This window comes from Trichosurus vulpecula, chromosome 8 (assembly GCF_011100635.1).
Source record: "Trichosurus vulpecula isolate mTriVul1 chromosome 8, mTriVul1.pri, whole genome shotgun sequence".
Taxonomy (NCBI): Eukaryota; Metazoa; Chordata; class Mammalia; order Diprotodontia; family Phalangeridae; genus Trichosurus; species Trichosurus vulpecula.
The window spans coordinates 82,536,210-82,552,071 of record NC_050580.1 but is presented as its reverse complement, the minus strand read 5'-3'; the positions used below and the strand labels follow the sequence as shown (position 1 = coordinate 82,552,071).

The 15,862-nt window shown below is 40.0% G+C and overlaps 1 protein-coding gene across 1 annotated transcript in view; it reads right to left on the bottom strand.

Annotated features, from left to right (window-relative positions):
* The window catches only part of MYOF (myoferlin), a 153,647-nt gene that overhangs the window by 24,526 nt on the left and 113,259 nt on the right, over window positions 1-15,862 (bottom strand). Inside the window, exons 27-37 of the mRNA XM_036735055.1 lie at window positions 14,219-14,333; window positions 12,131-12,236; window positions 11,403-11,548; window positions 10,244-10,417; window positions 7,543-7,651; window positions 7,124-7,201; window positions 5,473-5,654; window positions 5,218-5,376; window positions 4,994-5,092; window positions 4,111-4,272; window positions 691-856 (exon numbers count right to left, since the gene is read on the bottom strand). Of these exons, the coding sequence (XP_036590950.1) occupies window positions 691-856; window positions 4,111-4,272; window positions 4,994-5,092; window positions 5,218-5,376; window positions 5,473-5,654; window positions 7,124-7,201; window positions 7,543-7,651; window positions 10,244-10,417; window positions 11,403-11,548; window positions 12,131-12,236; window positions 14,219-14,333 (1,496 nt within the window). The remainder of the gene's footprint in view (window positions 1-690; window positions 857-4,110; window positions 4,273-4,993; window positions 5,093-5,217; window positions 5,377-5,472; window positions 5,655-7,123; window positions 7,202-7,542; window positions 7,652-10,243; window positions 10,418-11,402; window positions 11,549-12,130; window positions 12,237-14,218; window positions 14,334-15,862) is intronic.

Sequence of the window (15,862 nt, the reverse complement as noted above, 5' to 3'; positions counted from 1 at the left end):
TATTATCCCCATTTGACAAATGAGTAAACTGAGACTTAATAATAGCCAGTATTTATATGGTGCTTTAAAGTTTGTAAAGCACTTTATAGAGTCTCATTTTATCTTCACAACAACCCTGGGACATAACTATTATTATTTTCCCCATTGTATAACTGAGGAAACTAAGGCAGTCAGAAGTTAAGTGACTTGCCCAGGGTCACACCGCTACTAAGTGTGAAAGGCTGGATTTGAATTCAGGTCTTCCTGACTCTAGGTCCAGCGCTCTGTGCACTATGGTGCCAACTAGCTTCTTCAGTACTCAAAAGTGCTAGGTGGCTTGTCCAGAGTCATATGGTTGATAAGTGTCAAAGAAAGACTCTGAACCAAGATCTCTCCCAACTCCAAGTGTAAATATTCCCTGTATCAGTTTGCGATTCCCCTTTCTTTAGAAAAGAACAGAAGCAATTAGAGGTAAAGTTGCCTAGAAGAAGACCTCTGACCCCCTGCTACTGCCAAGCTGTGTGATTACGTACAAAGCAATTAGATTAGCTTCTACATGCTTCCCCATCCATGAGGGGGCATAGCAATGCTTTCTCCTTCCCTGTCTCTCTGGTTAAGAATTTTAATTGGCAAATAGGAAAAAGCCTGAATGGCCTCTGAGGTTCCCGGAAGAAAGACTTGGCACGAACCCAAAACACTATAGGTATTTACCTTTTAACTGGGGTGCGACATCTTCCTTAAATGCATAAGGGTCACAACGAAACTGTTCGAGAAGGTCGATGGTGCACTGGCCCACGATGGGCTTCCGCCCAAATTGTCTGTGGTCGATCACTTTAATGACCAATGGTGGTGTGTACAATTCTTCCTTGGGTAAGAGCTGTGAGGTCAATGGAGTTTTATTACTTTGCTTTAGGATAACTGTGAAGGCTTTGAAAATAAGTACAAAAATCTACCAACCTAAGTAGAACTATAATTAACATTTTTCATACCTGGGGATACCTTCACCAAAAAAATACTCAAACCAACATTTTTAGGTGAATCCAATTGAAGAGGCAACAGAAACAATGGAACATGAGCCCCCATCGGTGAAAGTCTTGAGACACAGCAAGAACAATCTGCTGCAGTAGAAAAGGCTGGTTTGGGGGAAAGGTGCTACCTGTTAGCTTCTTATTTTGACTAAACAGGTGCTAAGCTCAGTAGTTTCTATGGTGCTGAAGGCATTCGAGGGCCATCATTGCCCTCTAAATTTCAGTACCTTGTCCCAGATACCCCATACCAATTATGGCTCTGAATCCAACCTTGGTTTCTCCCCTACAAGACACATAGGTATCTAAAGAAAGTCCATTTCTTTTGGACAGAAACGTTCACCTGCCCAAATGAGAGATAACTATCAAAGCAGGATAAGAGTACACAGATACTACAATAACTTGAGATCTAACTGTCGTCCTTGGAAAAGGCCACATTTAAGCCAACAAGCATTTACTAAGCGCTTATTATGTGCCAGGCATTGTGCTAAGCAAGACACTCCATTTCTTGGCTCTGGGCACTTTCTTATGTGTGGAATGCTCTCCTTCCTCCTCCCTGGCTTCCTTTAAGTCCCAACTAAAATCCCATATTTTCCAGGAAGCATTTTTCAACTCCTCTTAATTCTAGTATTTTTCCTTTTTTAATTAGTTCCTATTTATACTGTATGTAGTTTGTACATATTTGTTTGCTGTTTCCCTCCATTAGATTATGAGCTCTTTGAGGGCAGGGACTGTCTTTTGCCATTTTTTTGTATTCCCAGAGCTTAGTGAAGTGCCTGGCACACAGTAGGTACTTAATAAATTTTCATTGTCTGGCTAAGTGACTAAGCACACAGAGTGAACAAAAACATGCTAAGATAAAACTGAAACTTTCAATTAAGGGAATTTGTCATTTCAAAGCCCCTGGATCAATGGTTGAAAACTTTTTAGCTTTGAAGGGTCAGCACTAAAAATAGATATACATTATTCCTCTGGAATTTAGAGAACTATGTATGGCACAATCAGCTTGAGGAGTCACATGCTGACATATATGTAACAAGGTACAGTATCAGAAGTTGTGCCTCAACTCCAGCCTTGAATTTAGTTGCAGTCTAAGTTTTACATGTGAACCAGAAACTGGAGGATAGAGCAGGAATAAGCTAAGTATCTCTCTCAAACTTGAAGCTTTCCTGGCCTCCAACCTCTGATCAAACTGAAAATTGGAAGCGGACATGTCCCTGGAGCTAGAATTAGCAGAGACAGGGGAAGAGCATGATGGGAGCCACTCCGGGACTTGGATTTGAGACATTAATAACATTCATGACTCTGTAACCAAAACAAAAGTTCAGAATAGAAGGGTGAGGTTAGGACTGCACGGATTATTGAGATGAAACCTTAATACAGTCATCATGGACCATGAACTGGATCTAATCCATATTGTTTCTTATGACCTTGGTGTAATTCCCATGGGAAAAGTAGGGCAGCTGCCCAAGGGCATCCTGGAAGCGGGGTACCAGGACCCATTTGGAAGGAAGAGCTTGTCAAAGCTTCACTATCTTTTCTAGGTACAATGACTATTAGCGTTAAGTCATTCAGCACTTCCTGTGCCCCTGCTCCTCAATTGGAGAAGAAATCCCTCAGCTAATAAGGATGTTAATTACTCCAGTGGTAATGACTAAGGGGATTCTATTCTAGCCTTGTTCTTACTCCAGAGAAAAACAATGTGAATTGGAGTAAAAAAAAACCAACCAAAACACCTACTTAGTTATGAATCCCTTAACATCTCTAAGCTTTGGTTTTCTCATCCATAAAATGGAAATCATTATTTCTGCCCTGTCTATCTCCTAGGCTTGCTTGTTGTGAGTCTCTAATGAGATGATGGATATAATGCTTTGAAAACTGAGAAGTGCAATATGAATAAAATAATAGGCATTTCTACTTGACTACGAGCTCCATGAGGGCAGCCTAGTGACCCATGCATCTCCCCCAGCACTGGGCTTTGTAAATGGTAGGCATTTAAGTGTTTCTTGAACTGAGTGTCCACTGCAAACTAAGAAAAGCTGGTATTTAAATGATAGCTAAAGAGACAAAAAACAGAAGGGGCCGCTATAGTTTCTATTCATAAGCACTACCATGACGATGGAGATGTTTGATCATGAGATAATATAGGTAAAGTGCTTTGCAAATCTTAAAGCATTATATATACATGTATGTGTGTATATGTATATATAAATATATATGCACATATACATATATGTAAATATGTACACACATATACAAAACATATATGTTAGCTATTATATTATTATTGTCTTTTATTACATCTTTATCTAAGAAACTACTAGCTACCTATTAGGATCATTTTGACAACCTTAGATTACAAAGACATTGCTCAACAGATTTTCTATTGGATGTTGGAAGTTCTTTGTGTATGTGAGCCCATGCACATGCATGTGTGTGTGTATGGATGTGTATCCACATAACTAAGTTCACATATTTATGTATATATGTATATATACATAGTACATTACATTTAGCATATGTGGAGCAGCCAGACATAGTGGATAGAGTTCTGGGCTTAGAGTCAAAAAAGATCTGGGATTAAATCCAGCCTCTGACAGTTTCTGTCTGTATGACCCTGGGCAAGTCATTTATCATCTACATGGCTCAGGTAACTCCCTGGATCTTATCTAAGCCACAGACAGGTTGTGATCTGTGTTGGTGGAGGGAGTTCCAGGGTAATAGGTATCCTGAATTATATCAGGCTTCCCAAAGCTGATAAAATGGTAGATCTTTCCCCATTTTTTGAAAACTAGGTCTGTGATTTCAGCAATGTAGGGAGTTCTTAGGAAGAATTTTCCTCTTCCAATGCAGAGTGGTATAACGTTCCTTGTAACTCACAGTCTTAGCGTATTTCCCAGGTACCAGGAGGTTCAGTGATGTGCCTGGGGTCAAACACCTAATATTTATCAGAGGCAGGGAAAGCCAATCAACTCTTATTGCCCTTGGTCATGCTGCCTACATCCTTCACGCAGTCAGTATATATGTGCTTCCACATTTAATGTAATTTAACTATTAACACATTAAGCATCTCAGTTTCAGGTGGAGTGGAGGGTTGATACAGCACCACTTTCATGAAGAGAACAGAACTTGGAAAGTTGGGCGTCTTCTTAAGGTTTTTGATCACTGCCGATTCTACCCTTTCCCCTCCACACTCTACGATGAGACTTGGGGAGGTAACAGAAGCCATCTGGTAATTTTTCATGTTTCTTAAACCCCAAGCTAGAATCTAAATGAAGAAAAAGAAGAGGAAAATGGTTAGAAGAATGAAGGAAAGTCAGCATGCCAAGCATGATGTTCAGAAATTCATATATTGAGTCCAGGAAGAGACATTAGAAGTCATCTAATTCAACCCTTTCACTTTACATTAGAAGAAACCAGAACCAGAAAGACGTCAAGTAATTTGCTCAAGTTCACACAGTTGGGCAGAGATGGAACACCAAGTCAGGTTTCCCAACTCTTAGCTCATTATACTTTCCATGGTACCATGCTGCCTCCAATTCTCTGTAGAAAATCTGTCCAAGGTGCTGGAAGCTTCCTCTAGTCCTTCTGACCAATATCCTTCTGTTAGTACTTACTCTTGACATGTGACTGACTCAGCTCTTTTTCACATATGTGAAATTTAGAAATTTAGACTTAAGGTATAGTGGACAGAGACCCAGCCTTGAAAATAGGAAGAATTGGGTTTGAGGCCTTCCTCTAACACATATTTGCTATGTGACCCTGGTCAAGTAATTTAATCTCTCAGTGTTCTAGGCAACTTTCTAAAAGAGCAGGTGTCAACCTACATTAGTAGAGGGAATTTCCTCACCTGATTGTTCCTGTACCCAAAGAAAAAGCAGATCTAGTCTATCTATCTAATCTATCTCCTTCCCAAGAGAACTACCCTCTCCCATCACCAGTAAACATATTCTTTTGATTTACTCAATTCAGTGAGAAGAGAGGAGTACCTCAATAGCAGTGAGTTGAACCACAGGCCTAATTCCTTGAGGAACCATGTAGAGGTTTGGGGCCCTCTGGGATGGGAGAATTGGCAGGTTGGAGCCATCCTGGTAAATCAAAAATGGTAATATCATCATGTTTCTTCATTTCAAATAAAGCGTTCCAGGGTACATGAACAAGTGTTTTCAACCAATCACCTTGAAAGGAGTGAGCAGGAAACTAACGGAATTACCTTATCCCTGAGAATAAGCTCAGCAGTTACAAGTACATCCCCACAGGCTTTGTCTCCATTTATAACTGGGTGCCAGAGAAGCTTAGGGGTGATGTCTACTTCTGGATTAAGCTTGACCATCGGGGAGCAAAAACTTCGGCCTAAAAATTCATCCTTGCCCTGGGAAAACAAGCAATCCCCAAATTACACCCCTAAAAGTATTTCAGATGTCCATTCCCCCCAACTCAACCATTAGGGAAATTCCAGTTGACTTACCACTTGGTCATTGTCAAAGAGTTCAATGACAACTTTGGGTGGGTTTTGTATTATTGTTTGAGGATCCCCAGAAATTTCAATTTCATCAAATATAATAGTTTGGTCCCATGTTGGATTCAGTGTTGAGTGTATGATTTCAGTTGTTTTACTCCGATGGAGGAATGAAACATGAGCATAGGGATCTAAAAATTAATAAACAGGATCAATGAACTAAACAAATAGATGGGCCGAAGACCCAGACCTCTGAAGTCCAAACCTCCTCTATACTTTCCTACTGCCTAGAAAGTATCAAAGATGATAGGTTGGGTAAAGAAGTTGCATGCTCCCTAGGAGGTCTATTGGTAGGGTCCTGTCTTTTGAACACATGGATCTTTGAATGAGAGACAGCATGACACATAGGTAGCAAACTGCCTTTGGAGCCAGGAATGCTTGGGTTGAGTTAATCAAATTTATTTTTTCCTGTGCCATCATTTCTTTTCTGATTATTAAGTGACAAGCATTTTTTTACCTAATTGTTCCTCCGCTACCCTGCCTGTTGAGCAAATTAAAAAAATATACACACACATACAACAGCGAAAAACAAATTCCTTAAGGTAAACCTACTACCAAAAGCCAATGTTGCATATGACAGGCGTCACAGGATTGTTGATTTAAAGCTGGAAGGACCTTAGAAATTATTCTGTCCATGGCCTTGGTTTTATGTATGAACCAAACAGAGACCCAGAACTTGCTTAAGGTCAAGCGAATAGTGAGTGGCAGAGCCAGGATTTGACCCTGTTCTTTGCCTCCAAGTCCAGTGGCTCTTTCCATTATCTCATACGGCATCAGTTTTGACAGTGATTCAAGGAGAAAGCATGTCAATCACACGAATAAAAAGCTTTCTTTCATCTTTGAGCATGGTGAAGTGGAAAAAGATCTGAACTCAGAATCACTGGACCTGAGTTCAAATCCTGGTCCTTCTACTTCTTACCTAATGACGTTGGGCAAGTTATTTAAGAAATTCTCTGGGTCTCAGTATCTGAGCCTTGAATTAGGTGACCTCTAACATCCCTTCCAGCTCTTAATATATAATCCTAATACCTCATACTGGAAACAGCCACTGTAATCCTCAGTATGAGAACAGAACAGAAGCAAACATTCTCTTCTGGACTCCTTTAGTGTGTTGGGTATTTTTGAGATTTCTACCTCCGACTTTCAGTGAGGGGGCACCCTCTGGTGGAAACATATGGAAATGTTTTCTAGCATCTTTGTTCTAGAGTAGGTAGAGGAAACGTAGACACACGCACACACACACAAACACAACCAGGCAGGAAAGCAACCCCCAAAGAAAGTGCTATTGGGACTAAACTGTCTTGAAATGAGTTCATTTCTTTGAAGTGCTTCATTTGCTTTGGGTAGGTATCAGAGAAGAATAAGAGGATTGTAAGAAAGGGCAGGTTGAAGGTTCTCTGTTCTTGGTCTTCTCATTCTTATTTGTGGGTAAGAAACCTGGATCTCCAGTTCTCTGAAATACCACCAGATGGCACTCTAGCACCATGTGTCTGTGGTCGCGGGGCCTTCATCCTAAGAAGTTTTTTGGAAATGACCAAATAGGGAGAATACTGTTGGCTTATTATGTAATTTCAGGATTTTGATTAACTTTTTTTCTTACCTGAAAAACTGTCTTTATCTAGAGCCATAAGATTTCTGGCCTGATAGATATAGCAGCGAAGGTGATAATTGTATACTCCTTTTAAAAAAAAAGAAGCAAAATTAATACAAGAAATATGGTAAATTTCCTTTGTGAATGTACATGCATGCTCATGCACACACACACACACACACACACACCAGGCCAGATGAAAGTTAGCAATTTTTTTAAAAAAAGAAATATATCTATTTTTAAATACTGCATTTAACTTTTAAAATTCAGTTAAGGTTTATTTAAAACCAAACGCACTTCCTTGTGGGATTAAAATAAAAGTCAAATTGGAACACTGAGATTATTTAACTTGCTTTAGATGATTTTAATAACATTTTTATAATGACAGCTGAAGAAAAAGAGTCTAATATTGAATGCTAGAAACTCACTGTCAAAATCACAGGAAACAATTGGAGTGTTTGCACCAAACACAGTTGTTGCACTATACTTGTGTTTTTCCATGCTCTTCTCATCTCCTTCTTCAGTAGTGTCTGCTCCCTAAGAAGAAATGCAAAACATAAATCAACCACATTTTACATAATGAAAAAAAATTCTTTCTTGGAAAATTGGATTTTGGTGAGGACTTTTTCCTAAAATAAAGGGACTTCCATTGATTGGCGAATAGCTAAATAAGAATAAATTTAAGTACATGAAAAATATAATGGCCTATTGCTATGCTATAAGAAACAACAAATACAATGAATACCGGAGAAGCATAAGAAGACTTCTATGAACTGATACAGAATGAGGCAAATAGAACCACATAAAGAATATACACAGTGACTATAACAATGTAAAAAGAAAGAAAAACAACAGCAACGAAAGTAAACTGTATTGCGCAATTATAATAGCCAGAAATATAGCCCCGGAGAAGAGATGAGGAGAATGCTTCTGCCCTCTTTATTTGCAAAATTAAGAGATTACAGAACATTGCATATATAGAATTGTCATAAACAGTTATGTTTGATTAGTTTTGCTGAACTTTTTCCCTCTTTTTTATTCTTTGTTTCAAGGAATGGTCTTCTGGGATTAGGATGGAGGAAATATATTTGGAAGTAAAGGTGATATAAAAATAAAATAAATCAATGACATCTTAAAAACTCAAAGTAATTATATAAATGCAAGTTATCATAAAAAAATTAAAGAAGAGGTCTCCAACATGCTTCCACTGCATGTGACAAATGCTCCCACTTTCTTGCAGTGAAAACAAGGAAGCTACTAAAGGCTCTTAAATTATCAAAGGAATGACCTCTATCTTTTCTGTCACACAGTTGAATGGAACTTTGGACATACAGCTCTTTCTTGAGTGGAAATCAGCCCCTGTTTGAGTGGGCACCGAGAAACTAAGTTGTAGGTGCTAAATTCTGGGCAAGAAGTATGGGTTGGCAAGATTGGCAATGGATTTAACTGTCATTTTAAATGATTCAATAGGCACTTCTTATCCTGGAGGATAAGAAGATGCAAGGAAATCACTATATATTTCTGTTTTAAAACTGTTTATTTCTATTTAAATGACTTCAAAAGGAAGTTCTTGGGGTTGAGAAAGAGAAGTCATAGTTATACTCAACTGCTAGAGTGGTTACTAACTAGAGAACCTACAGTATTTGATTCAAATTAGCCCGAGACAAGAATCACATCCTCAAAATTTCAACAGGAGGTCACTCAGTCTCCCAAGACAGCCCTTTTTTTTTTTTGGGATAACTTTATTTTTAGGGAGTTTTTTCCCCTTATTTAGCCTTGTCTCAGCAGCAGGGACTGCTGGGAAATGTAGTTTTTCCTAGCTGGAAGGAAAGACTGAAGGATCATGAAAAGCAGGAGCTGGATGAGATGGGAGAAACTGGGGTAATTTTTAGTCCTGGGAGAAGAGGAGGGTGAGCAGTGGGGAGCAGAGGCAGACAGTGGGGCCACAAATGGAGAGTCAATTGCAAGTGAAGAGCATTGCTACCCTAAATTGACTGTAATCACGAGAAGTTGGGGCCTAGCCTGGCTCATGGATCCACTGAAAGAATTATCCAACTGGAGAGAGAATGCTACTTGCCTGAATGTGCTTACTTCATCTCATTGCTACAAACTCATGAATTTATCCATTGATTACTTCCTCTTCCTCCTCCCTGCTTCATCATTGCCTGGCAATGCTTACCCTTTGGAGTTTCCTGTTCTTTTAAAATCTCGTTTGTTTGTACTTTTATAATGGCTTTTGTCTCCAAATAAAGATAAGCTAGCTTTTATTATATTATGAGCAATTGTTTGCTATGAAGGAGTGGGGAAGAAGCAGAAACGGGGAAAAGGGACAAAAATGAACACGTGTGATCAACTTCTCTGGACTTTAAAGAGAAAAATCATGAACCTATGTTAAGCTCTGGTGGCATAAAGCACAGATTCACTTATATCCAATCTCAATTTCTCTTTCTGGCCATTTCCAAACAGTGCTGCCTGCCCTGTGGGCACCCTCCTCCTCTTCCTCCTACTTCTCCAACTCAGAATCTGCCCCTAAACCCTGGGCTCTACTAGGTGACTTTATCACTTTAGCTTGCCTGGAGCCAGGTCATCATGACCTTTGTCATACATTTCCCAACCACCATACCATCCCGGTACTCCCACCACCCTCCTCCAACTCTAAATTGTATTCTTCTACTAGTACAGAAGCTCTGTCTTGTTTTCTTGTCTTTTCATTCCCGTCATTTAGCACAGTGTTGGGCACATAGCAAGTGCTTAATAATTTTTTTTTCATTCAATCGCTCATTCTTTCAAATTTGGCTCTTTGTGGCTTCTATCCATTGTTTTTATTTCTTTCCTCTGGGGCCAAGGAGACTATGTTTATTTCTTCTTCCACAGGACAATCCTTTAAATCCTTTAAGACAGTTAACATGTTCTTTCCAAATCTTCTCTTCTTTTGGTTAAACATGGCTTTCAGCTGACCTGCATAAGGCATGCCTTTCAGAGTGCTGGTCTACCCTCCTTTAGAAAATCTTCAGTTTATCAATGTCCTTCCTAAAATATGGAAAGTATGGAGAGGCTGCTATGTGCACTGATGAAGTGGTCACCCCACCAGAAGAGACAATGGATCCGTTGAAGAATTGCTGTACTTACAAGGGCACCTTCAAGTTTAAAGATCGCAGCTGCCCCATGGGTTTCTGAAGTGGTCATCTTCCTTCTCCATCGCCTCCGACGAAAGGTATCTGAACTGCGTTGTTTCCAGTGAAATTTCCAGCCAATTAAAGAAGCATATTCCCATCCTTCTTTATCTTCTAGTGCTGCTAAGCCCTAAAATAGAGGGAAGAATAACTTCATTTCTTCATAGGGCTTTCTATATATAATTTGCTCTTTTTCTCACTGATTCTCTGCAAGGCAAGAGAGAAAGTATTTTGCAAATGGGCAAAGTGGGCAAGGAGGACAATTAGTTGCCCAAGTTCATATAGATACTTAGTAGGTGAATAGGACATGTCACTTACTCTATTTTTATCTATTTATATTTATGTATATGTACCTATATCTATTTATATATGTCCATATATTTATATCACTACTCTATTTTTCTATCAAACCGCTCCCCCCAATTCTTTCTAGAGTGTTTTATTTAAATATATTTATGGCATGACTACGTGTATAATAAAATTAAGTGTATAATAAAATTAAGTAAATTATATTTTATGTTGCCAAATAAAACCTAATGCTGTGGGTTTAAAAAAAATCTTTATCAGCTATTTAAGCACAATCCAAATTATGTACAATCCATAGGTCTGTTTTGGCACAATCTTATATTCCTCTGTATTTTGTGATGTTGATGTTAGAATTTAAATATTATGCAAAGTCAACAGAAGAAAGAGAAGGAGATTTCAAAACTGGAAGAGACCTTAGTTATTATTCTAGCACAATCCCCTCATTTTATAGATGAAATAAAAAGATGAACTGTGACCCAGTGGGGTTCCATGACTTGTTCATGGCTACCTAGAATAAGTTGCAGGCAAAGACAAGACCAAAACCCGTACTTTCTGATTCTCATACAGTTCCTATAGCAGAAAGTCTATATAACACCACCTCTTAGGTAAGAGTATCATGGAATAATGCCTAAGACCTTATGGCCTCACCAGGGTGGAGATAATTCATTATTAAACAAGAAATGTATTATGGTGAAGGATTCCTGGTCCTAGCACTGCCTAGAACATTAGGTCCTTTAGAAACAGACTCATCAGTGTTCTTGGTCACTTGTGAGGTGTAAGACAAGTACGTTCCTCCTTGATCCTCTTACCCTCGCAGTACTTGCTGCTGATTGTGTTAAATCCTTCTTGCGTTTGCGGACCATTCTCCTCCGCCTATGTGTATGGTACATCTTCTCAGCAGCAACCCAGGACTTTGGCTTGTTATCAGGAGGAATGGTGATTCCATATTCCCAGCCTGAAACACAATTTTTAAAGCATTGGCATAAAGAGGTCAATTTGCCTGGAGGGCAAATAAATCTCCAGGAAGTGTTCAGTTGTCCCTACTTACCCTTGGGTCTCTGAAAAATGAGAGAGTTTCACTAGTGGAGCTCATAGATTCTTTCCAGCTCTGCAGTTCCATGAGTCTGTCATTCTACCTCCCACTATGCACTGATAAGTTATTCCTGCAGACTCTTCAGTCCCCACCTGACCCCTCTACTCCACTGTATATGGTCCTCTGCCCCAGCTCATCCTGCACAACCACCCAGTTCACTTTCACCATCCAAGCATTCTGAATCTCTACTCTCTGGGCCTGTTTTCTTGTCGCAGTCAGTTAATCAGTCAATAAACATTTATTAAGCTCCTACTATGTGTCAGGCACTGTTCTAAGCACTGGGGATATAAAAAAAGGCAACACCAATCCCTGTTCTCAAGGGGTTTGCTTTTCTTCTTGCACTGGAGAAGGTCGCATGTTGGACTGTATTATTTAGCCTATTGACAGAGATACATCCTATGCAATCGGAGTAATGAAATGACCTTGTGGTGGGATATCAATTACCTTTTTCATCCACAGCTCGGTTTATATCATACATCCAAGCATCATCTTCCCATTCCCAGCCAGGGGGACAAGTCATCTCTCCAGGCGGTGCTGCTTTTTCTCCATTCTTTTCCAAATGAAAAGAGAAGAGGGATAGTCAGACAGCATGTAAAGATGAGAAGTGAGGCTGCCACCCCCTTCACCAGACTTTCCCAACTCCATTAGCATTCCATGCTTTCTCATAAACATTTCCAACCTCAACCTGCAAACAGAAGTGCTTTGTAAAGACTTGGATCACAGGCAGCCTTTGGAAGCACCTAAAGATTAGGGAGATTTTGCTCTCTTGTGAAGTAATGCACCTGTTCATTGGAAAGTCTCTGGAGGAAGGAACCTATCCCAGAAGGAAGAAACAATGAAATGCACAGTATTGAAACACTAGGCGTCTCCTGATGTAAACCACCACAGAGCCACCGATGCTTGTGCAAAACAGAGAATCCCATCTCATGTAGAATATAGTGAGGAAGCTTTTCAATTCTGATTTATCCAATGACTAACTCGTGCTTTGTGTTGAGACCTCAGGTTTCACTTCTCTAACTCCACCCCTTACTTCGGTTTAAAGTGCTGGTATTTTTTGTGGATGCTTTACTCAGGATTCTGGAATATTTAGGAGGTGGGGACAATACCCCAAACCACTACTACTGCCCAAAGTCCCCTGAGATATGAATTAGGCCCCTAGATTCCTATTTCCACAAAATAAGAATAGGGATCAAGGCTCTCTTTTTCCCTGTGGGGTAGACAATTGTAGTATAATGGAGAGATCACTGGATTCTGACTCAGAAGACCTGGGTTCCAATTCTGGTCTAGCTACTTGCCAGTTGTATGACTTTGTAATTCTTAATCTCTCTATACCTCAGTTTTCTCATCTACACAATAGGTGTGATGATACTTATGCAACCTGTCTTACAGGATATTTGTGTGGATTATGATAACGGCTAACATTTGTGTAATATTTTAAAGTTTCCAAATGACTTTATATGTGTTTTCACATCTAAGCCTCAAACTAACCCTCTAAGGGAGGTATGACAGGTATTATTGAAAAGAAAAGGAAACCAAGGCTGAGAAAGGACAAATGATTTGCCAATAGTTACTAAGTGGCAGAGCTGAGATTAGAACCCAGATCTCCCTACGCTATACCACGCTGACTCTCAAACGACTGCTATGATATATGTTAAGCCTTTGGAAACTATAAAGTGCTGTGTCAATTCAGTTGGTATTCTTTGACCTTTATAGATAAGGGTATTCTTGAGGCCTGAACAACAGAGCATCCTAATAACTAAAGGACCAAACAAGATGGAGGTTTGTTTATGTGAAATATAACATACAATTGGGCAGCTAGGTGTTGCAGTGGATAGAGTGCTGGTACTGGAGTTAGGAAGACTCATCTTCCTGAGTTCAAATCCAGCCTCAGACATTTACTAGCTATATGACCCCGGGCAAGTCACTTAACCTTGTTTGCCTCAGTTTCCTCATCTGTAAAATGAGCTGGAGAAGAAAATGGCAAACAACTCTAGTGTCTTTGCCTTGGGGTTCGTGAAGAGTCAGATACAACTGAAACAACTGAATAAAACATAGAATTCTCATATGGATGTAAAAAGACTGAGAAATCCTAAGCTCCAAATCATCTCTCCTTGATCAGACTGGTTAAGCACCTCACTTCAAGGTCACAGAAGCTAACAGTTAACTTGAGCTTGCTAGAATAACCGCGCTGTCTCTGCACTACTTCATTCCATACCACTGGAACTTGGAAACTGATGTTGAAATAACTTCCATCTACTGATGCACCATTTTGCATGAAATTGGTGAATATATGTTGATGAATTCTCTCACGTGAATCCTGGAAAGGCATCATTTTCAGTTCTGAGCTTTAGTTGATCATCAGGTTGAATACAAAAACCAATATTGGGCCCAGTCCCTTTTAGTAGATACCGTGATGGTGACAACAATCATAAGCACGAGAGGAAAATCAAAGACTTGTGGCTGATTGGTTCCTAACCTTAACACTTTTACATGTGACAAACTACCAGAACTAAGAGAGAACGAGTGGCTCACCACATCTGTGTAGCTGTCCTCCGTTAGCTTCCATTCTCCTCCTGGATAGCGGCTCTCATTCTGATACACCTCATCTGTAAACTCTGTGTGACCAGCATCTGCTTCAGTCAGCAAACTGGGGAGAAATCAGTGGCTTGTGTTATTGATGGAGGTTTCTAAACCCACTGGTCTTGTCATAAGATCACAGAATTAGAGCTGGAGAGGGCCAGAGAGGTTATCTAATCCAATCTCACTATTTCACAGATGAGGGAAGCAGGGAAGTGACTGGCCCAAGGTCACACAGGGAAGAGAAGGAAACAAGCATTTATTAAATTCCCACTATGTGCCAAGCACTGCGCTAAGCGCTTTACAAATACAATCTCATTTGGTCCTCATAACGACCCTGAGAGATAGTTGTAGTTGTTTCCCCCATTTTATAGCTGACAAAACTGAGGTTAAGTGACTTGCCTACAATCATACAGCTAGTAAGTATTTTAAGCTAGATTTGGACTTAGGTGTTCCTGACTCCAGGCTCATCATTCTCTATGTCGAATTAGGTTTCAAATCCAGATGCTATGAGTTCAAATCCAACACTCTTTCCACCATGCCATGTAGCCTTCCGAGAGTTAGAAATTGTCCATACTAGGCTATTTCCAAGGAATGGGATATGACAGTGAAAACACTGAACTTCTAGTATCTACTAGTCACCAAGAGCTGCCAGGGAGACGCAGGAAGAATCTGGAAATATCTAGGGTAAAAAGCGAAGACTTTTGACCTTGACATTGAGAAGGAGGGAATGAATTTCAGGAATGGGGGATGGCCAGCGCAGAGGTACAGGAGGGAGGAAGATGGATTGCCATTTGTGATAAACAGAGAGAAAACCAGTTTGGATGGAGTACAGAGTAGGGGAAAGGGAACAATGTGCAATGAGGCTGGAAAGACAGCTTAGGGCCAGGTTGTGAAAGAATTGAAAAGTAAACAAGGGGGCAGCTAGGTGGCGCAGTGAGTAGAGCACTGGCTCTGGAGTGAGGAGGACCTGAGTTCAAATCCAGCCTCAAACACTTGACACACTTACTAGCTGTGTGACCTTGGGCAAGTCACTTAACCCCAATTACCCTGTCTTCCCCCTTCAAAAAAAATTAAAAAAAACCAAAAAACAAAAAGCAAACAAGGTTTATATTTTAGCATACAGGCAACAGGGGGCCATTGGAGTTTATTGAGTAGGGGAGCGACAGTTAATTCAATGCTTAAGGAAAATCACTTTGGCAACTATGTGCAGGAGAGACTGGAGTGAGGAGAGGCTTGAGGCAGGAAGATCACTTAGGAAATGTTTGGATCTAACTGAGAAGTGGTAAGAGTCCAAACTAAAGGGGTAGCTAGCTGCGTGAGTGAAGAGAAGGGGTAGGATGCAAAAAATGTCATGGAGTCTGAAATAGCAAGGTTTGGCAACTGATTGGATATGTGATGTGAGGGGGTAGGGGAGGATGCCAAGGATGGAAACCTGAGAGATTGAAAGAATGGGGTTACCTTCATCAGAAAAAGGGGAAGTTTGAGTTTAGGAGGAAAGAAAATAAATTCTCATGTAGGCATAACCTATTGAGCCTAACTCCATTCCATTCAAGGAAGCTGAAGCCTGTGATTCCAATCTTTCCTTGTTCCTCTTAA